Here is a 24,711-nt window from a genome sequence, read left to right on the forward strand (position 1 = left end):
AACTTGTCTGAGAGTTTCAGCTAACAAATTATACTACAAAGCCTTCATAAAAAGCCCCCCCCCCCTGAAAAAAAAGTGTTGCCCACACCAGACCGACCTCAAAATTCTGAAATCTAAGGTCTTTTTTTCCCAGGTACTTCTATTTTGGCCTAACCACGTCAAAAGCACTTTCAAATTCAATGTGACATTCCTTTTATAAACAGTTTTGAATCTCATCGATCATTTCCGCACCACTGAATCAATGGCTACACAATTTCAGGCCACAAATTTTGTTCCTTTTCTTTGGTGGGGGGATTGGCTTAACTACTTAAGAAAGACTGAACTTACTTTCCAAAATTGCAAAAAAACATCGGAAATGACAAAGACATAAAAGTTCCCTTGGCCGCTAGCCAACCATAAAACCCTGATTTTGTAACCGTTAGAATTGCAATGTAAACATGGCTTTAAGGAGAAAATGTCTGAGTCTGGAGAAACGATTTGAAGAGGGATTTACCGAGTTACATGATGTGTTTTCTCTTTCATCGATTTCTGTCATCTCAAGACATCTGTATCAACATCATGTGGGGCGGACGTTGAATGTGTCTGTCATATTCAGCCTAGTTCAGCCAATCCGAGGGAATGCCTTTTCTATTACAAGGTTAGGCCTATTTCCTCAGAAAATAAAGCCTGTGTAAAATTTTGAACAATAATGTTTTCAATTGGTCTGCTCTATTTCAGTCCTTATTTTGAGGGGAATTATTTTTGCAAAATGCATTTTATGATTCATCACTTCTACGTACAGCTCTTGTTAAAATTGTACGATGTACATACAGATTTCTGTTGAAATTTAAAGCTTTTTCACATGCACTGTACAGAGGGCGTTTTTTTGGCACTTCAAATGGATGCAAGCAAAAATATTGATGTCCTCTCTGAGTGACACATCACTGCATTCAAGCTGCGTTAAGATAACGACCCTTTCTTCCATGCATCTATGCTACCCTGCAACTGGCCAGCGTTTCAAGTAAAGGTCAAGTGCACTTTTGGCTGCATATTTGCCACACTTCAAACATTTGTAGAAGGTATGATGCAAGATTTTGGCAAGTTTTCAGACACGTGGATGGATTTTCATGTAAATACATGTATGTCTAGCGTTGGTTCGTTACAAAGTGTACTCATCCTCAATTAGAAAAATAACAAAAATGGTGGCAAAATCACATTTGCAAAAACTCTTTCACAATAATAATCTAAAATACAGAAAATAACGGGGTTTTTTTCTCAAATCTTTCTTACCGACAGCAGGTATTGAAAACAGCACATAAACTCCATAATTCCAAATATAGCGAGATTCCCAAAATATCAATCATCAACAACATTCCAAGATGCAGAAAAGAAGGCGCCGACCGTAAATTTTATCAGAATTCTCTGCCAAAGTAGTCAGCGCGTGCCATCTCCAACAAATTTCACGGTGGCTTTGTCTTGGGGAAAATTACCCGGCGCACGTGGTCTCATCTGAGCGATTCTCGGATGCTTGAGTGGCTCGTCCGCAACCGTTTCACGCGGTGGATAATTGGATATCTCCAGTCGAAGGATCTTGGGTTTAGTGTTCGTAGTTACGAGACAGTGACTGATCTAAGCATGATGACGGGCGATAGTAACACGAGCTTGAGTCCCATTCATGAAAACGTCCGACCGGTGTGTCTGTGTTGGGGGGGGGGGGGTGAGTGGCGATGAGCGCGGGAATGGAAATGGGTCGTTTACTATTAATGAAGCTAGAGCGTCCCTGGGGTAATCTGGGGACGGGTTGTTCCACGGCGTGCGGTGGGGATTGTGTCGTCTGTACACGTGTTTTGGGGTGAGGCTGGGGGAGACCACGTGGTCAGGGATGGGAGTACGTGTTAGGAATTTTTAAGAGAGTGTTGGAGAGTTTTAGGATATTATGTGATGGTATGCTGTTCAGTATGTTTATGAATACAAATATTTTTATTAGCACATATCAAAATGGGGTAGGTAAATTCAGAGCGCACAAAAGTTACAAAAAGGCATGATGTGCATCTTGGATACCTTGGCTACTCAAATATACGGAAAAAAAACACAATAATATTGATTTTGACAAGATTTTTTTAGTGTATCCATTACTCAAAACATGGTTTTGGGAGACATCCCTCAATTTGCCACAGTAGGTCACAAATGTTTAAAGACAAAATATCTTGTAAGCAGACTTTTGGTTAAAATCAAGGAAAAAAGGCCGTTCATCAGAGAACTAAAAATCAGTCTTAAAAGCATAGGCATGTTCCCTCCAAAAACAAATTGTACATGTACATGTACTGTCCGCGCTCAATTGATGTGTAAGACTTGTTTTGTTTGTTTTTTTAATAAAAAGGGATTTTCAGTTAACAAATTCAGTTATTTTGCCAGAAATGCCTAGTGCAGTAGATATTTAGGTAATGAAATAATTCTGTTCAAATTGTGTGCTTCTTGCTTAGTTTTTCTCAAATCAGTCAGATGTATTTTAAGTAAGATGAACACGTTGAAGAAAACACTATTTTTTGTCCATCAACACCACAACACATACATCCCTTTGTGAAAAAAAAATATGACAAACTGCGCAGGAAGTACACGATTAGAGGTATTAATAAACTGTATTGACACAGAGGAGTGATAAGTAGCGAAGAAAAAATAGATAACTGATTACACTTAACACTTCTTAATCATATTAATCAGTAGGCAAAGCCTCCAGTCTAAAAATAGATTGGGCATTCCTCTGTGGTTGATGTTAATCAGGTGCCATCGATGCCTGGAAACGATGCATGAATCGACACGGTTTTCATGTCAGTCTCGGATGTCAAGTGTGTTTCATATTGGGTGATGATGGAATGCTGCGTGTACTTTTTTGACATCTGTGAATGTGTTTGGCTTGATTGCGCACTCCGCTGAAAATTCGATTTATGTGAATTTTATTTTACAATTTATTTTACAGTGATGAGCTTCATGATAAATTGGAGAAGAATAATGTTTTTCAGTAGAGGGGGAGGGCTTTTAATTTCTCTCTTTTTTTTTAAGAATGTAACTGAACTAAAAAATATATTCAGGTACGGTTATAAATTTGATGACTGGTAGCAGGCATTTTTACCAATACAAAACCCAATATTTCTTCAAGTTTATAAAACAAAACGAAACAAAAAATACACTTGAGAAATAACAAAATGGTTCCAATTAAGACAATTCTGAATTCCCTACTTATCACACAAACATGTCGATATGAATTTACAATGAGACAAATTAGGAAAACTGACTATGATTCAAATAAAAATATGGGTCTTGGCAAAGAAAACAGAAAAATTCCCGCAGCGTGATCATTTATGCAAGTTTCTCAAATTGGGCGTTAAAACTGAATACTAAATGAGGCACGGCCACCCAGCTCTGATGATCCCCGGTGCCCATGCCATGGCCTCTGGGCATGCAAATACTACATGTCACCTGAGTGGGAACCGGCTAAAGCTCCGCATACAAAGCTCCATCCCCTTAGGGCAATTAAAAGATGGGATTTTTTGATAAATTAAGCCGCAGAAGATGGGTGCAGTCGTGCGGAATGGGCTTCTCAAGAAATTACAGAGATTGGCGGCATCGCTTGCAAGGATTCTAATATAAGGACGATGAGGTAATGATGCGTCATTAAAATATCAACGGCAAATTGTATTTTAATGAAGAGGGTGGGCGGGGCTCTGGTTTGGGATAGGGGAGGAGGACACTCCAACAGCCGAAGATCAAGTGGCACTGTCGAGAACAGATTCTTCGTTTTCATTTTTTTTTCTCTGCGTTGAGTTGGGAAATGTTTGGCAACCCTCCAAATGAGTCATGGTCGTTGTTGAAGTATTGGTCAAGTAGGTCAATAGAGGGCGCTATTCGAAATATCCCACAGCAAATTCTACTTCCTCAAGACATGCACATGTACAATGACTGCAGCCAGTGTGTATGGATCTTGGCATAATTTGAACAGCGGGGGCGCTATTAACAATTCTCTCTCTCAGAATTTTCAAGTGAAATTCCAATGAGTGCACAGAACAAATTTACCTGGATATTATTTGGGTGAAAATTACCAGATTAGACGTTAAACAGTACCAGCAATTTAAACTTTATTGTTTTAATCATTCTTATCCATCCAGTTTTTCAACCTTTCATCCTATGTTCTATTTATCGCTATCATAATTACTTCCAAATTATTTCGAAAGTAAAATATCATGAGCATGTTTTAGTTCAGCCAGGGGTATTATGTCACAGTGTTCTGGCCAATCACACGACCTGTTACATCATTTACCTCAACTGACCAATCACATTATCTGTCAGTTACTCATTAATTTCTACTGACCAATCAGCTTACTTGTAATCAAGCCAAGGGTGTGAAGCCACACTTCTCTAGCCAATCACACAACCTGTTACATTCATTGATTTCAGACCAATCAGCTTTCCTGTAAATCAGCCAGGGTATAAAGTAACATCCTTGGCCAATCACACAACCTGTTACATATTCATTATTTCTACTGACCAATCAGCTTGCAGAGTTCAGCCAGGGGTATGAATTCACATCCTTGGTCAATCACACCTGTTACATATTCAATTATTTCAATTCACCAATCAGCTTACCTGTAGCTTAGCCAGGGGTATGATGTCACAGTTGAGTGGCCGATGCCAGACTGTCTTCTCCAACATTTCATTGTAGTAGTAGAACCGTTTGGTCTTGGGATCAAAGAGCTCCCACCACTGGTTGTTGTCTCTCTTCTTTCTGTAGTAGCAAACAAAAGGCATCGAAAAAAATTACATTCAAAATTGAAGGGAAAAGCAGGTGTATAACAAGAAGCTTAACCCTAACCCCCTCGAGTGAGGAACCTTCCTCACTCTTGCAAAATCCAACACTGTATGGCAACTCATACACCAAACTGTTGGACTCTGATTATGGTTGTACCGGTTTGCCTAACTCCATGTAAAGCATAATCAGTTAATATTAGTGCAGTACTCAATCTAACAAAACATGCAGTTGGATTTTAAAGGGTTAGGGGCAGCTAGGGTTAACCCTAACCCCCTAGGCCTTTTTGGTACTGGTAGGAACCATCCTCAATCCTCCAAAATCCTCCTCTTCTTCAAACACCGTTCAGCCTCAATCCTCCAAAATCAACTGATTCGGAATGTCCATGTGCCCTCAATCCTCAACAATCCTCCAAACTTGTATGTTGCTGAAGCTTTCAGTCTTACACATACCTGTCTTTCACAAATTGACTAAATCTGTGACAAATTAAGTGTGTGATCAAATATTTCTGTTAATGAAAATGATTGCTGAAAATAGTTCTGCAGACAGACACGTTTAGCAAAACAGGTTTCAGCGAAATCAATACACTTCTGCTGATGTAAGAAACTTCATTTTGAAACAAGTCAGGTGTGTTTACAAACACAAATGCCCCGCAACCGTGACTGTTCCCATGACATAACACCACTCTTTTAACATCAACTTACATGTACCTTGGTCACATGGAACATTCATTGACAGCATTAGTGTCTTCTGTAGGTTTTATATGAATTAATCCCTAATCCCTATAATCTCAGAATAAATACAAGATTTCTATTGTTTTAGCCACTGTGAACTTGACCCTTGACCTTTTGGCCCCAAATTCAATAGGCTTCTTAGGATTACCAAGAACAATCCACAAACCAAATTTGAAGTTCATATGTTAAGTATTTCTCAAGTTATCGCGCTGACAAGATTTCTATTGTTTTAGCCACTGTGGACTTGACACTTGACCTTTTGACCCCAAATGCAATAGGCTTCTTAGGATTGCCAAGAACAATCCACAAACCAAATTTGAAGTTCACATGTAAAGTATTTCTCAAGTTATTGCGCTGACAAGATTTCTATTGTTTTAGCCACTGTGAACTTGACCTTTGGCCTTTTGGCCCCAAATGCAAAAGGCTTCTTAGGATTGCCAAAAACAATCCACAAAACAAATTTGAAGTTCACATGTAAAGTATTTCTCAAGTTATCGCGCTGACAAGATTTCTATTGTTTTAGCCACTGTGAACTTGACCTTTGGCCTTTTGGCCCCAAATGCGAAAGGCTTCTTAGGATTACCAAGAACAATCCACAAACCAAATTTGAAGTTCATATGTTAAGTATTTCTCAAGTTATCGCGCTGACAAGATTTGTCCGGACACACACACCCACCCACCCATACTTGTTTCACATGACTAGTGTGGACTTTCCATTGCTTTCGTGTAGTTAAGAAAAACCAGTGAAAAAACTCATTTTTCTCAAACTGTGAAAACTCTTTCAACCCAATTTTTTTTCTATGATTCCCTTTAGTGTTTCTCTTCATTCTGCTACAGATAAACCTAACCCAAAAATGCCTCTAAACCTGTTTTCCAGAAATGGGGAAACACTGTGTGGATGTGGGGTAAGTCCACACAACGTCGGTGCTACCTACATTATGTGGACGTCTTTTGTTCGGAAGTCCACACTGCGTATGTAAGACAAACTCACCCACACACACACACCCACCCACCCACCCACCCACGGAAGGACAAGGCGGAAACAGTATGCCCCTTCGGCTTCGCCGCGGGGCATAAAAAAGAAGAAGAAACAAGCAAACCATAAAAACTTAACCCTTTATATTTTAATCACTGTCTACCACTCTACTATCAGATGCAATAGCCCCCTCTATGGGTGAGAAGTAGCCAGTCACTTCATCAAGTAGAGCTTTGGAATGACAGAGGAAAAAAAATGTTTCTCCTCATGGTGACCTGTACAATGTGTAAAAAAACAGGTCTCTAGAATGCTGCAGCATCGGCAGGCTGCAAATTACACAATGGGGACCATTAGAAATGGTGCTTCTATGGTAGATGAAGGTACCGGTATGAGGCCCAGAAAAAGTGACCAATTGAATCACCACATCGCATTGGCATTTCATCGGGCACACTCCCGCCAATGTGCATGTTACATATACATTGTACATCAAAATATTGAAATGTATTTGTACGTCTGGTGAAATCCTGACCCAAAACGGTGATTTATATAGGTCATTCTTTCCGAGCCGCATACGTATCCCGTACGTGTACAATATCTAATAGTCCCTAATGTCCACATACCAAAACACGTAGAGGTATTACTACTAGTACCTGAAAACATAACTTATGGTACTTTTCCAAAGCATAAATATTAAATTCACATGAATGTATTGCTGATCACTCCAGGCAAAACTTCAACTCCTATTTTTTCCCCCCAAGTCCTTTATAAATTACTCCAGTCACGTTTGACTAGAGTGTTTCGTCTTTTCCACAACCTGTTCACCAAAGTTCAGAAAATCAACCCATCAAAATGACAGACTCCTGGAAGTCAAACGGTTTAAATAAACAAGCGCGGGGCATTTTGACACGGGGAGAGTAAATTATTGTTGTAGTTGAACACACAGTGGAGCCAGAAGCAACCTACGTGGGCTTTTAATGGGATCATGACAGGGTCAAACTACTGACGAATTGCAAGCCTAGTGACAAGCCTTCTAGAAATTACAAATGTACTGTAGAAATACACACTGTAACAATGTGAGCTGAGCTGTAATCTGACGTTTTTGGAGCAAAGATCTTAAGACTGGTTTCGGCCTTAGCATGGAAATGATGGTATTTGGATAAATCTTCATGAACCTGTGCATGTTTAGTCAATAAAGTAACTTCAGGACAGTCCATTCTCCATCATGCAGTGTGTAGGCCTAATAAAGTCATTACTTCTCAAAGGAATAAGGAAATGTTATGAACATTTGTAACCTTAAGTCCTACTGTCTTTTACAAAGTACTGGACCAAGTCCGCCAAAATCCATCATCACACTGCTTCCAATGTATGCTTTGCTTTAGGCCTCCAGACCCAAGTCCATCATACTCCATCAATATTTAGTCAAACCAGGCCTGCAGGACCAAGTCCCCCAAAATCCACTAAAATGTTGGGATGGATTTTGATGGAGTGGGGAGGTTCTAACGGTTAATTAAGTTGGTAGAAAAAAAGAAGTGCATAACATTTCCTTTCCTTTTTTTTGTTTGTTTACAAATGGCAATGTTCCAACACTTGGCAAAATAAACAAATGAAACAGCACGGATAAACCAAAAGTTGTCAAACAAAAACAAGAAAAGGAAGTTTAGGCCCCAAAAAAAAAAATTGGTCTCTGGTCAGACCGAAGTTCTGGAATTGATGCGGCGACGCGGTTTTTTTTGTTGTTTTTTTCAAGCATGAATTGTACAGACAAGGTGGGTACTATTTTGCTTTTTTGTGTCCTCATTATACATTGGTGTCCTCCATAATTTGCCTTGGTGCCCTTTATCATTTGCCTTGGTGCAATTTCCCCATTCCTTGGTGCTCCTTGGTACAAAAATTTGAGGAGGTGCGGCAATAGAGGGGGCTGTTGTAGCTTCCGTGTTAATTTGAAAAAAAAAAAGGTTGACGCGCATGATTAAAATCGACGCGCACGCTGACCAGAGACCGAGGTATTTTTTGGGGGGCCTTATGCGCATTCATAACATTTACATGTACCATGCTTTTGGTACATGTACATAGAGTACGTATCGGTATGTACATGTACCACAGTTTCCCATGCAATATCCTGTTACACTTGTCATCAGTAAATAATGCCAGAGAACTGCCTCCGAGAATAAAGCCACACATACCGTTTTGGTCATACATGTAGCTGCTTCATAATTGCACTTTTACAGCCAATAAATGTACAATGTTGATCAAATACAAGAATGTTTACTGCCCCGAGGAGAGCATTTGGCATGCACGACAGCGGAAATGTTCAAGCCAAGGCCACTTGGCCATCAGACTCGGTTTATTTCAACATCAGTTCTAGTATTGACCAAAATATGGTTCAGATGGGCTACAATTTGGCAGTAATTTGGTGCAGATTTGGTAAACTGAATCACCGTTGCAGCTCTTAATTGCTCTGGAATGACTACCATCCGTATTTGAAAGTTTGCCCATATAAATTTAACTCTGATATAAAAAAAAAATCAGGTCTTTGGTCGATTGTCACTAGCAAGCCAAAAGGACTTGCCGGTAACTTGAGGAAAAATTGATTTTTTTTTTATTCATAATATTAAAAATGCTCTCCTCTACTTTTTTCAAGTTTCATTCCAATTTTTTTTTAATTGTCGTTTTTCTAACGACATAAATTGTTCAATTGTGAATGTAACAGATAACAATAAATTAATTTGCCAATTGGAGAACAAGCTGGATTGGAGAACAAAACAACCCAAAAAAGGCTCTTTTTAGAGGGTTACTTTTTAGAGCAGTTTTATTTTTGCTGAAGTAAAACATAAATTGAGAATTTGTTAGGAGAAAAAAAAATGAAAGTATTGAAGAACACAGGAAGAGCATCTTTTAAATGTACACTGTCCGGCTAAATTGACATTCCTGTAATCAGTCCAGGAATCTTGTGGTTTTAAACGCTACCCAGTCGTCCGTCCCGTCTTCAACCATCTCAGGACTGCCAAGAATGCAGTCCTCATGCTACCCAGGAATTCGTCTTAAGATCCGTAACTAGAACCCCGGTCATTCCCGCAAACAGTACGCCATGCTTACTCTCAGATGTTTTCACTACGCGAACTTTTTTGACCCGATTGACGAGATTACAGGACGTGGGAAAGAGACAGTCTAGATTGTGTTACATGATTGTGGCCCTGATGTCCACTCGGAACGTTTATTAGATCATCAAAATCTGCTTAATCTACCCGATGATGAATCATTTGCGACTGCAAAAACATGTGGAATTTAGTTTAACGTGTCTGCTTGTCTATTTCTGTCTGTTCTTATACGGCCTCATGAATACAAATATCAACTGTTTATTTCCATTGGTCTCGAATCTGCTAAATCGTTCCAATAATCCATGAGTTACTACTTTGTAAACCACCTTTAGATTGATTTCAAAGATTTTTCTTGAACTCAAAAGTTTTCAGCAAATAAAAAAAAGCCAAAACACAACCCAGGCCTAAATGTTTGTCTACATGTTAATTTAATATCCGAATATTTTTGAATATTGAAATCGATATCATAATTTACTTAATATTTACATGAAATGCATATAATTTTGACGACGGCCAAAAAAATATACAAAGTACTAGATTCTCTTTCCAAAAAAATGAAAATTCACTTTAAATCAGAATGAAACCAGGGACATGCAAGTGAAACTTGTTAAAATCGCATATTGACTTTCCATCTAGTAATGTCCTTTCGTTTCAAACTCTTTCAATTTAACAGAGTATTTTTTCAGTCAAAATTATCCGGTGGCTACTTTTACTTTTAGCGAGTGAAAGGGTCAAGTTTCAATTTTTGAAAGAGTACCGGTACAGTACATGTATGTTGCATGTACACATGTACATGTATGTTACATGTACATGTACATGTATGTTGCATGTACACATGTACATGTACATGTACATGTACATGTACATGTATGTTGCATGTACACATGTACACATGTACATGTACAGTACATGTACATGTACATGTAAATGTATGTTGCATGTACACATGTACATGTACATGTACATGTATGTTGCATGTACACATGTACATGTACATGTACATGTATGTCTGTGTATGTACAACATGCCAAGTACATGCAGCAAGAAGAAGGCAACCAAACTGCGCAACACATGTCGACTTCCGTCATACCGCCGATACTTTGTTGACGTTATTTTTAAACCCAACGTACTTCCAAGTACTTCCTGCTTGAGATCCCAGCAGGAAGTCCTCAATTGACCTCGATGACCTCGGGCGACCTCTGTGAGGCAATCAGAACCCGAGGTCAAATGGTGGTCACACTTATCATAATAGCGCTCATGTACATGTACACACTACCGGCACATTCACAGTGTAGGCATCACGAACAGTTGGCACATGCAAGTGCTGTTCATGTGTTCAAACTAAGGCCAAACAAAATAAGAGTTCTGCTTCCGGTTTCCCTACCTACCCTATTCTGACAGCCCTTAAGCCCCCCCAAAAAAGTCTCCGGTTTCTGGTATGGAGCTTGCCCAAAAAGTGGTGCGGCGACGCGGCTTTTTTTTTTTTTTTACCTGATTTTTTTGCTTCAAATATCGGCTGATGACTGCAAATGGTGCCAGACTAAACTTAGTGGAAATATATGGGAGTCCAGAGAGGCCACATAAAGCTTATTCTCGACCATAACCCAATCTAAAAACACGTTAAAATTGGGCAGCAGCAGGATTCCAGTCAAACCAGTGAGTTTGGCGGTTTTGAAACATCATCTTTCATTGAAAAAAAAACTTTTTCATTTTGCCAACGCGCATGGCTACGGCGACGCGCGCACATACCAGAAACCGGAGACTTTTTTTTTTTGGCCTTACCCTAATTTTTTTTATGGGAAAAATGAGGAAAAAACACCCAAAACCATCGATTTCTACCTTTTACCCTTGACTACACGCAGACGCCTCCATAGGATCATACACAAAAAAAAATCGCAAAAAAAAATTATTTCCCTACCTACCTACCCTATTTTCAAACGCCATGTAATCGGAAGCAGAACTATTTTTTTTTGGCCTAAGTATTGCACAAACATGCTACACACTGGGTACCACTAGAATTGGTTTGGGTACAGGACACAAAAAGGATACGTGCAGGATACCTACATGTATTCGACTCACAAAAACTAACTGGTTATAATATGACCCTTTTGTGTCATTATTTTACATTTTGAAGTGAAATGCATTCCCCATTGTGTGCCAGATCTGTGCCAGATGGTGATTCCACAAGCAACTTTTGTCGAGCCGCATTTTTCTCGTACCCACTAATAATAATATTTCTAATTTACTAGGGTATCCCTGTAGAACAAACACGCACACAAAGATGGCCGCTGTGCAATGCGTCTATTCATCTTGCAAAGTTCAAAACCCACTCCTATCAATTCCTGTCCTCAATCTTAAATTCATTTCCTGGTTAAAGGGAATATACATCATTGGCTTTTGCTGTAATTTTCAGAAATGAACTATTTGGGGGGTTAGTATAATAGATCAAATATTGTTGCACTGACATGTTTGACGTTTTGTGTTCGAAAATGCTGGAAAAACCAAGAAAAACAAAAATATTCAAGTAGTCTGGTTCCCAGACTCCACTATAGATGAAATGGATAAAAAATACCAGAAAATTGTAAGGTAAGGGAACCAGTCTAGCTGGCCTGCACCCGTTCATGAACATGCAACCAATAGCAAACAAAATTTGGACTGCAAACAACTTTTTAAATTTGGAGCAGTAGTTGAAAAATAGTTAGGTTTTTCCAACGGTGGTCGGCCGACCAGCGTTGGAAATGTATACAAATATACCATTTTTTGAAAATGGCTTCACACCAGGTGCCATAATTTTACAGGATGCTTTAGCATGTCATTTACCAACATCCTAGTAAGGTATTTCGTAACAACTTGGTAGTTTTATTTTTCGATGTTTGCAAATGTTGTATTTTCCCTTTAAAGAGGAAACTTCTCTCATATTTTCAATCACCACAGAGCCCTAAATTCTGATAACTCAGCTCCAGAAACATATGTTCAACATCCAATTCCGATTTCTCTCTGTGCTGACGATGTTTGTAATCCCTTTAGTAGGATTAGTAACTGTGACAAGGTGTGAATGACATAGGTAATAGATTGCTAGAACCCAGATGGGTCGTAAAACTGTCTAGGGTAGACCTAAATGTCAATGCCACAGCATGGAACGGATACCTTTATGGGGGTGGGGGGTCAAAATTTAGAGAGGACTGAAGTGTGCATTGATGACTGGATCACATTTTTAATCAAATTGTGAGGTTTTGTGTTTAGTCAAGAAAATTCACGAAACCTCTGACATCCGTGCCACAGAATTGAACAGGTACATGTACATGTACAATGTACAATGTACAGTACATGTATGTCTAAACATGTACATGTACTGGTACATGTTGTGTGCTTTAAAGTTTTAAGGGGAGTCAAGTCATAGGCATTTCTAAGTAATACTACTCGATACCTTCTAACTTTTAAAAAAACATACATACATACATGTGTATGCATCCTGTGAAATCTTTCAGTTTCTTTCCTACCGTAGTATCCAAGCATTTTGTATTTATAAGCTTACATACTCAACCAAGGACATTGCAATACATTCGCGAGGGTTTCGCTCAATTCAATTACCAAACATCACGACCATGTTCAATGTGCATTATGTACAAAACGACATGTATTTCAAATTCACTGCATGAACAAACAATGTACATGTACACGGGTCGATTTAGAGGGGTTTTAAATACACAAAGGCATGTAACTTTGGCTCTGTGCATGTAACATTTTGCCTGTGCATGCATTTTTTTTCTGTTTTTCAGCCCATTTTCAAGGAAAATCTCAGTTGAGCATGTACCGGTAATTTTTATTTTCTAAATCGACCCCTGATGTACACGCACATGGACAAATGGAGGAAGCCTTGAGATGTGTTTTGCTGGCATTTTCCGCCTGTAAAGGTCAAGATCTGGGCTGGTTTATCTCAAGCTCAAGTCATTCCTTGAACAAACAACATCCTGTTCCATGTTCTAATGCACTTGTACATCAAACCCTGTCATACTTGGAGAGATTCACATGCAATTTGAAGTTCAGGCTATGATCAGCACAGTTGTTCAAAGTGCCTTACATCAATGTACATGTGTACAAATGTATACGGGTGTGTTCTGGCAAGAAGTGACTACAATTTATTCTTTTTCCCCCTTAGGGCCCTACTTTCTTGGGGCAACTTGTTTGGGTGAGAGGCACCTTGGCGTACCTGGAGGCACCTAGGGAATTTGAGGGTCATCTGAGAGGCAACTACAGGGGTTGCATCGTGGCTGCACCTGGGAGAACCTTAGGGGCACCTTGGGGCACCTCAGGGTACCTAGAACAGCTGGAGAACTGAGGGGCATCTGAGAGGTGACGGCGATGACACCGGGTTGCTCCAGGCATGGAGCTATTAATAGCTCCATGCTCCATGGTTGCATGCCCCAGAGACCCTTGCAGGGGAGGGTAGAACTTATTGAAGGGGGAGGGCATAAATGGGGGGTCAAAAGGAGGAGGAGGGGGGAGGGGTAGAGTAGGAGGCGAGGGGGTTAACATGCCCCAGGACCCCTTGGCCACTGCTGACCAGGCGACAATCCTGGCCAAATCTCGTTGGGTCCCCAATCCCACGGCCCCCTGTCAATGTTGTCTCTCATTGCGCGATGTACGTGTGCTCCATCCAGCTGGAGAGAACAACACTGACCAGGGGAGCGGAGGAAGTGGGTGACCGTGGGAGGCTATGGTTTTTTCCAAGTGTCCCAACCATTTTAGCCGGGATTGTAGCTTCACTGCATAAGCTGCTTGTAGCCCAAGAGTTTTGTTTTAATTCCCTTCGGCAGTTGGGAGTTGACTAAACTAACTTCCTGAGAGGAAGTCAGAGGAAGTCATTGGAACTAATATTGGCTTGCTGATCCAGAGAAACACTTCGGATTTATTTGCTTGTCAAATGAGCCTTGACACGAACGTGTACCGAAAGGCGAGGTTCATTGGAAATTTGTTTCAATAAGCTACGTTTCTTATAAACACTCTCAAATGTCATAATAGCAAATAATTCTTTCAAAGTTGAAAACAGACTGTCACAAATTTATCCCTGTACCTAAGCCAGAGGTACGTACCCCGATACACAGACATTATGAGTATAAATGCATGCCCGTCTTTTTCTATACAATTTCTCTTCCATTATATGCTGTACATCCATCCGTGTTTCATACTGTGTGAGGTATCATTTGCTAGACTGTGCAACCCAGAAAAAATGACCTATTAAATACAGACCATTTGAAGCACTTCCATGAATGATGCAGTCACATAAAACTAGAAGATAACAGTCAGTCGCAATTTTGTTGGAGAATAATGGAGACAGGTGGTATTGCCAATGTACAATCGAGAATCGACCTTTCGGATTGGTCTGCGTTTTTAATTGAAAATACTATGTCAAAAATTAACTTACATGTAGGAAAGATTCCCATATCTGGCCATCACTTGTGTTTTCTCAGTAAATACTTCAATATTTTCCCTGCTAATTTTGACTTTTTAGGACATATTATCACTTTCTGATGGCCGATTGGTCACAGAAGGGAAAAATTAGTGATGGCCAGATACGGGAATCTTTCCTTTAAAACTTAAAAATATGTCTTTTTTTCCAAAAGTATTTATGTTGACCTATGATGTACATCTACACTAGGTATTATTTTCTATTGTCAGATATCCTCAAATTTAAACATTTTATAGAATAACCAAATTTAATATCATTACTCGACAACACAATCAGGAATTTGGAAATCTGAAACCACTGGGTTTTTTTCTTTTCTACTTTGTAACTTTAAACTAATTCCGTGAAAAATTACTACAGGGTTGAAGTTAATGCTTGAGGATAAAAAGTGTCCAAAACTGTCTTAAGTGAATCCAGAAGACACTCTTTTGATTAAGATCTACGGATGACACTCCTGAGTCGTGAGGTCATGTCTTAAAAAGCTCTGTTACCATAAGGTCATCAAGGAGGCTTCTTCATGCCACATGGCTACGATAATGGATAACGGCCGAGCCAAGGAGATCAGAGAGGACGGGAGAGACGAGAACATGATGGAAAGGTTTATTCATTCACGGAGAAAAGAGAACGCGCAGCGGAGTTGGATGATCAGAAGAGGAAAGGTCAGGCCTCTTCAGACTCTGGACGAGATAATGAATTCTGATGAGGGTGGGATCGGGTTGCTAGATGAAGACTTCATGTTCGGCAGGTCAACATTTTGACGGGCCGAGAAAAAATTTATAACTAAATTGTTAAAAGTTGGTGTAAGGACTTAAGATGAGGGTTTCTAATTGCTAAGTCAACATCTGGATGAACGAGAAATAAAATCGGAACAAAAGTATAAAATTAAGGGCTTTTTTTTTAGAATGAGGACACTTTACATTATTACTTATTATATTTAACTCAGTCAACATTTTGACAAGCCAAGAAAAAGTGAAAACTAGATTGGAACAAGTCAGGTGTGTTTACAAACACAAATGCCCCGCAACCGTGACTGTTCCCATGACATAACATCACTCTTTTAACATTGAATTACATGTACACATGTACTGGTACTTGGGTCACATGGAACGTTCATTGGCATTCATTAGTGTTTTCTGTAGGTTTTATATGAATTAATCCCTATGATCTATCGTTTTCTATTGTTTAAACCACTGTGACCTTGAACCTTGGGGAAATAAAGACAAAATATCCTGAAATCTGTAACATTCCTGACAAATTTCACCTGAAATGAACAAGTAGGTTGTGAATTTGACAGATTATCTTCATTTTTCTCGAGATCAAATAATTGCATCTGATCTAATAACACAGTCCTCTTCTCACATTTGTTACATTTAAACATTTTTCTTCACTGCTTTTACTTTTAGCCCAATATTTATTCCAGACAGTACTCTAGTACAAGAGTCAAAGATCATCTTCGTTTTTCTCAAGATCAAATAATTGCATCTGATCTAATAACACGGGTCCTCTTTTCACATTTGTTACATTTAAACATTTTTCTTCACTGCTTTTACTTTTAGCTCAATATTTATTCCAGACAGTACTCTAGTACTAGAGTCGAAGATTGGCGATTGTTGACAGACGTTTCTCAGCACCATGTTGCGCTCCCATTCTCAAATTTGCATTCCTCTTGAGCCACGATGGCAAGGGTTTGGGAAAATTAATGAAAATCAATTGCAGCACTCTGTCTTTCCAACCAAGTGAAATTTCACCCTACCGTATACTGAAACTAGTAGACAATTTAGCATGAAAACGAAAGTTAGAATGAGAGAGTTTAAATTAAAAAAAAAAGAACAGACAACACTGAGCTGGAAAAATAATATATTTGATTGAATAAATCTCGCTCCAATTTTCTTAGCCTTGGATTCAGTTGGACATACATGTAAACCCTTACTCCCTAGGCATTTTTGTTAGGATGCAACTTCAATCCTGCAAAATCCTCCAACTGCCTCCATGTAGAAATTGCATACAGCCTTAATTCTGCAAAATCCTCCTTTATTTCTTGAATGTGGTCCTTGGAGGGGTGACCACTGCCTCAATCCTGCAAAATCCTCCAACAATCACTGTCAATATGTTGAGGCAGAGCCAGTGACATCCTGGAGTAGTGCGGAGGATTTCAAGTATAATCTAGGCCCAAATTATGCACGGCTGAGCATAAACAACACAAGGTCTGGCCCAAGACCTTGACTCCAAAATCAGCCACACATTTCTGCCATCTGGATGTAGCCCAAATCCTGCAAAATCATCCATCTTGGAGGATTTGGGAAGGTTAGGGTTAATTTAATTTTCTTTCTTTGGAGATAACAGATGAATTAATTCATGGTACAAGTCTTATGGTAACATTCCTCTTTGAAAAAAAAAATCTGCGATTCTGTGGACAAAAGACAGGTGGGTGTTTTGCCACTGAAACTTCCTCTTTAAAAGCACTCTAAAGAAATGAAACTGCTTCCTCGATCTCCTTGGACGAGGCCTCCGGTCTCTTGTTCTTCAATTTGAAGATAACTTTGGCTGTATTATTCATTGGATTTTCCCGTCCCGAGCAAACGTATCAAGTAATCCCCCTTGGACTCCCCCCTGGCTCAGGGGCTCGCTGCGCTGAGCATTAATGCTCCACGCTGGCTGTGGGGCTTCGGTGTGCTGAGCTCTAACGCCCCTCGCTCATTAGGACAGCCGTAGTAATAAATCAGGTGATGACACGGCTTTAACCAGACGATCAAGTCAAGCACAGAATGCAAGGTGTTGCGGCGTACGGCGGCGTACGGCGGCGACGGCTACATTGGTGACAGCAGCAGCGAGAGGGTTCTTAAAGGGAAGGAAGGAGGCGGCACCTGCTTATGACTGGCACCCCTGCTAAGCTAATTCCTGTGCTGAGCTAAAATTAACTGGATACCAGTTTTTAGCAATGTACATTGAGTAGCAGTTTGGATAGTAGCCTATCTGTGCTAAGCCCATTCTGTTCGTACTTAGCAGTAAGATAAAGTTGAGTCTGAGTAATGATTTATGGAAATTTATGCTAATGTATACATGTATTCAAGTCTAATGTTGTGACTGAGTCGACCGTTTTGGGGCTAAGGCTGTGGCTCTTGGTATATTGACATGTCATTGGCCCTAACTAGAGCCACTTCCAAATTACTGTGACTGCGGCTTACACATTTTCTATGTGCATATCATGAAAACGGCTGAATCCACTTGGCCATTGACACATGTGTTACTAATACTAGCCGTAGTCAAATAAATAAGACCATAGAGCAACGACCCTTGCTCTAAACATGAACTGGTTTCAATCTACCATGTTACATGTATGTCATGCCTGTACTTTACATCGGGCACCAGACTACACTGCCTGTTTTACTGCATGCCTTTCATTCCTACCATGCACAAGAAATATGTATGGTGCCCAGAATTCAATTAGCGCTTTAATTGAAAACGTGATGTGAAACTATTAAATTACATCTGGTGTTCATATTACACAACTATGGAGGGCTATGGAATGCCTTACATTTTGTTGATAGATTGTACATTGTATGCATAGCCTGCAGTTTTTCTTAGTGGACAATTAATTGACGGCGAAGGATTTCTTCATGACATGAGCAATCCTGGCAAGGCCTTGGGGCATACCCGGTATGTCTCAGACGAACATTATCATGTGATACAGAAACAGTCACTACTATACATCAGAATAATGCAGTGTTTTCCAGCGTGACCTGGTTCGAATCCTGCTATTGCTATTATGCAAGCTTATGTCTCTTTCTTTGTGTGATAAAATGTCTTCAATAAAACACGACACATCCTTACATGTGAAGTCTTGTCAAACATGTCATGTAACAGTCATGCAGCTTGGAAGTAACACAAAAAGAGGAAATACAACTCTTATCTGTAAATATTAATTTTATTGTAACCAAATATTTTTAGTCCTTGGACTTTTCCTTTGGTCACCAATTTTTTTTTTTAACAATAAAACCGAAATGAATGAATGAATGAATGAATGAATGAAAGAATCTTTACAAAATACAAGACTTTTTATTGTACAGCATTTTTTAAATTTTTAATGGCAGAAGTGTGAAGTGAAACATGAGGAAATCAGCTGATTCAAGGAAAAGCTGTATGCCTGCATATTTACAGGATTTCACTTGTCAAATTGTGTGAAATTAAAATTTACTCATCAAAAAAGTATTTGTTTGAACCAGATAACATAAATGTAGTACCAGTACTTGTAAATGAACAATGTCTTAATATATTGGCCTTTATGTGTACATTAATGTACAACGTCTTCAAATCTGAATTCAAATGTACAGTACAAAGGATGTAAACACAACATGCAATACTCAACGAACATGTACAATATGTAATATTGCAAACATTCATGCACAATGTACACGCGTACAGTCTCATAACTGTATGCTAACACCCAACGCTTGTACAATGTACATACATTTGTACATGTACGTGTTTGCACTCACTTGCATAAAATGCAAACTTGTACACACTCCCTTGATTAAATGGCCTTGCGTTGCACTCCAACAATTTATGATATTCCACGTCTGCCCACTGAAACATTTCCAGCCAGGAAAGTTCATGCAACCTCCAGGATTTACAACGTAAACACTCGCTAAAACATTTCCTTTGACATTAAGTACTGTACCTGTAGTACACTTTTGTGGAGATCTTGTTACTAATTAACACATTAAGCACAGCGCCAGCGAGGCTAAACCCATAATGACATGCATAGGTACACATTCATGTTCTCCAGTTGCCATAGAAACCTTTCAAAATGATTCATCTTAAAGAACATTTCTGACAACTATTAACACCACAAAGACAATTGTCGGCTGAAAATACGCCCTATCAATTTGTTTTTCTTTCAAAGGCACAATGTAATTTTTGGAGTGTCTAGTAACGCAAACAAAAAGTGCAGTCGTTGCTCCGTTTACAGACTCCAAAACGTGAGATTACGTTTTATGGAACCTATACAGATGTGAGATGGTTTCTCCTTTGTGTCATACATGTAGGAGACAATGATCACTTAATTTGCTTTTTTTTTCCAACAATGGGGGCCACGGTGGGATCTGAGTGATGTTTCTAGGGCTTTGGGTCATATTAGGGTTATTTATTGACGCGCAATTGACAAGCCTGAAACACAGCGCTGAGCAGCAGCTTGCAGACGAGGTATTGAGTTTCAAAAATTGCGGTGAACCACTGAAACAAGAGAGGTGAGACCAACCAAGTCAGCTACAGTTACATATATACAGGACGTTTGGGAACCAATGAAATTTTATGGTCTTTTATTGGATGTTTCCATTAATGTACTACATTATTAATTAACCCTAAGGCATTTTTGCTAGGATGTAACCTCGATCTGCAAATTCTTCCAACTCCCTCCGTGTTAAAATTGCATACAGCCTTAATCCTCCAAAATACTTTGTTATTTCTTGAATGTTGTCTGGCAAATACTGTCAATATGATGAGGCAGAGCCAGGATCTTAAGCATAATCTACCGGTAGGCCTAAATTTATGCATGGCCCAAGACCTTGGCACAGTGCATCCTCAAAAATCAGCCACACATTTTTGACATAGCCTCAATCCTGCAAAATCCTCCATTTTGCAAAGAGCATTTAGGAGGATTTGGGAAGGTTAGGGTTAACGTTTGATTGCTATTCAAACTTTCATAAAACTAAAAGTTATCTTGGAAAGCAACTCTGTTTTGGCTTTACAGCACAGATTATTGGCAAAAGTGTGAAAGGTTTCGTTCCGAGGACAATAAGTAAATTAACAAAACTGAGGAAAATAACTTGCATGTCTACGCACACAGTCTTGAAACACGCACAAACTTGTTTGTTACGCATAATACAATTAGCAAACAAGGCATGTTTGCTGCCACCTAGTGACAGTCCCTAGAGAGTTTTTTTCACCGATCGCACACATCGCCCTGCATCCGAAATGAAGCAGTACTCATGTATTTGCATGTCTAGTACCATTCCCCACATTCGGCAATTCGATTGATTGATCCTGAAACCGTGGTAATGCAAGGCGTTCGGTCCACGGGGACGAAAATCTGCCGACTGCCAAGTGTGTTTCTGGATTAATTGCGAAAAGAAAAAGGTCAAATAAATTCCATGTAGGACAACATACAAACAATCCCTGCATAACTGTACAATTTGACACTGGTTATAAATAAAGGAAAATGTGGGGCCAATTTTTGAAATTGTTGATTTCAGATCAACAGGATCTCTTGTATTACAGGTTGATAATATTCCAATGATAAACTTCTCTCTATTCTTGCAGCCAGGTTCAAAATCCCTCAGGGACAAATCTTTAAAAAGCTGGCCCAAACTATGGAACACTATTTCCATCAACATCAGGGAAAACCCAATCTCTAACCATTTTCAAGAAATGTCTTAAGTTAAAAGCTTCTTATTCATGACATCCTTTTCCTCTTTTGTACAGCGCTTTGATAGATCTATCTTGTAAAAGTACAGGTTAATAATCTTCCAATGATAAACTTATTCTCTCTATTCCTACAGACTGTTCAAAATCCCTCTGGAACAAAATCTATTTAAAAAGCTGTCCCCAAACTATGGAACACTATTTCCATCAACATCAGGGATGCCCCATCTCTCAAGAAACATCTTAAAAGCTTCTTATTCATGACATCGTAGTCCTCTTTTGTACAGCGCTTTGATAGATCTATCTTGTAAAAGCGCTTTATAAATTTATCATTATTATTATTGTTAATTATGTATGTAAATTTAATTTTAAATTCTGTGCAGACTACGAAAACCCTTTTGCCCATTTACCGTCCCAAACCGCCCCGCCTGTTACTCCTCATACCGCCCCAAACACCCCCCCCCCCCCCCCCCCCCCGCTAATCTGTAGTTTTAGGGATTCACAGATGAGTAAATACAATGTAATACAATTTAATCCCAGTTCAAAAGGGTTAAATAAGGGTACATGTAATTCTAAATGTACAACGTAATTATTGAGTCATCAAAGGCCAATTCAACATGACTTCACGTTTCGGGAGGTTTTAAATTAGCGCAGGGTTGATAAGGGGGTGACCCTTACAACAGGAAATGGGGTAAATGCCGCACAGACTGCTGCCGTTCTTGAGGGATCCATGGAGCACGGGGGTTTCAGATGACAATCTCAAGGTCAAGGTTATAGGAGCAGGATGCAAAAATGTCAGGGCAGATGTAGGGATATATATATGTCAAATCCAACCACAGACTGCGCATAAGTAGGGGATGCACACTGTTGCAGTGAAATCGCGATACTGAAACCACTGTTACATGTAAGTCAAACACAGAATCCATTCCCTTCAGTAGTAGTAACAATGATATACAACCCTGCTTAAAGGGAATATACACTGTACATCATTTGCTTTTGCTCTAATTTTCAGAAATGGATGGAATTGGGGGGTTGGAAATATATAGCAAATATAGTTACACTGACTTTTTTGAGGTTTTGGGTTCGAAAATGCTATAAAAACCAAGAAAAACAATCATTTTCCTGTAGTATGGCTCCCTGACTCCATTTAAGAAGAAACAGAGCAGTTTACATACATTGGGGAATTGTAAGGTCAGGGAACCAGTCTAGCTGATTTGTACCCGTTCATACATGTAGGTGTGTAATCGATTGCAAACAAGTGCGATGGTCAACTGGGGCCAGTATTTGAAAAAAAGCCAGTTTTTTCCAACGCTGGTCGGCCGATCAGCGTTGGAAATTGATACAAAAATACCACTTTTTTTGAAAATGACAGTATACCAGGTGCCATGATTTTACAGGATGCTTTACACTGTCATTCACTAACAGTCCAGCAAGGTATTTCAAAATGATTTGGTAGTTTTATTTTTTGATGTTTGCAAATGTTGTATTTTCCCTTTAACTCAAAACTCTGCTTAAGTCAAATTTTAAACCTGTCCCCCTGTTCCCTTATTTATTAGAAAATATCTCAGGCACGAGACAATTCATGTACATAGCGATAAGACAGTTTAGAATGAAATTCATTCAAGAATATATGCCACTTATGTTATCTTCTTTTTCCAAAGTATTTCAATCCAAAATACGAGTGTTTGTTTTTTAATTCTAGCAACATTCTAACTCAGTTGAAGGAAAAGTTACATGTACCGGTACATGTACATGAAGATACACAAAGCATGTATACAGTGGCAAGTGGCAGGGTGTTACTGCCACATTTGAGAACAGAATCTAATCCAGCCTTTCAAACTTCAAGGCCATTTGTTCAGACTCTAGTGTATAAATATTGTATTACATTTTGAATGTAATACATTTTGAATGTAATACAAAGTAAAAGAAATGGTCTGACATTTGATACAAAATAGGAAGCTTGACTTCCTTTGTACTGCCTAGCAAGAAAAATTGTAATACACTGTGTACATTGTAATACACTGTATACAAAACTGTATACATTGTACTGACATGTACATGTACAACTTGAATAGGCTACACTAAAGATTAGGAGAATAAAAACAACCTTTAGCATGTATGTACTGTACCGTAGTTTTCATCAACCTAAACTTCCTCAATGCAAGACAAAACACATACATATGTAGTTCACTTTGCGTGCAATATTATTCTGCATAAATCTTCAATCTTCAACTTATATTTGAATATTTACAAACTAATTACTACGATAAACAGCAATGAAAATCAAGCAATCTGAAAACTGACAACAAAATTAAAGGGAATTTACATCATTGGGGTTTGCTGTAATTTTCAGTTTTTTCGTAAAAACTTGGTAGTTTTATTTTTCGATGATTGCAAATGTTGTATATTCCCTTTAAGCTAGCATTCTATAAACAGAAAATGGAAGCATTACTTAAAATTACTCAAATCATCCGCCTGACAATGTGTACATGTCCAACTATTTCCAGATGCTAATCCTATAATTTAGTCCAAGCATGAGTGCATGTGAAGAACTTTCACTCAATGTGAATACTTTAACAGATGACAATGGATTCAGTGGTATTTGTGGTGTGTCCTTATTTGGTCATTGACAACAAAAGAGGCAGGTGAGTAGCTCTGGGTCTATAAATAACTCGACAGCAGGGATGTGGGGAAAATCCCCTCAGATATTGAAAGGACACGCCCTCTGCATGAGTTAAGAAAGGACTTTGTGAGAGCAGATCAGGATTATCTTGTTGCTAATCTGGACTTTCGTTTTTGCTAATCCTGGAGAGGCTAGTTTGTCCTTTGTTCGTCAAGAAAAACAGCAGAGATTTCTTTTACTTCAGACTTCTTCCAGATTCCAGTCTGTTTTTAGAAGAAGCCTAATACATTTATCTGGAAACACTGAATGCAAAAAAAACAGTTAAGAAAAAAATTTTCTTTTTCTTTTCATTTTTAGAGCACAACTAACTGGCCTGTGTGTACTGTACATTCACTCCAACAAAATTAGAGAAAAAATAACTTTTTGCAATTTTTAAATCATTTATTAGCCTCATCGCAAATAGCAAAATCCGAGAGCATCACGGGAAGACTCAGGGGTGTTGACCGCGTACGTACGCTGTCAACACATACGCCGCATAGCTTAACATGGCGGCGACGGTGTGTGCCTTTGAACGCCACGTTCGTGCATGGTTCTTTGCCCCCTTATCCCACCC

At 39.1% G+C, this 24,711-nt stretch overlaps 1 protein-coding gene across 1 annotated transcript in view; it reads right to left on the bottom strand.

Moving 5' to 3' along the window:
- The window catches only part of LOC119725693 (putative uncharacterized protein DDB_G0271606), a 60,408-nt gene that overhangs the window by 26,865 nt on the left and 8,832 nt on the right, over window positions 1-24,711 (bottom strand). The window contains 1 exon segment of the mRNA XM_038197218.1: window positions 4,621-4,759. Coding sequence (XP_038053146.1) covers window positions 4,621-4,759 — 139 coding nt within the window.

The sequence above is a fragment of the Patiria miniata genome, unplaced genomic scaffold, assembly GCF_015706575.1.
Source record: "Patiria miniata isolate m_02_andy unplaced genomic scaffold, ASM1570657v1 HiC_scaffold_19, whole genome shotgun sequence".
Classification (NCBI taxonomy): Eukaryota; Metazoa; Echinodermata; class Asteroidea; order Valvatida; family Asterinidae; genus Patiria; species Patiria miniata.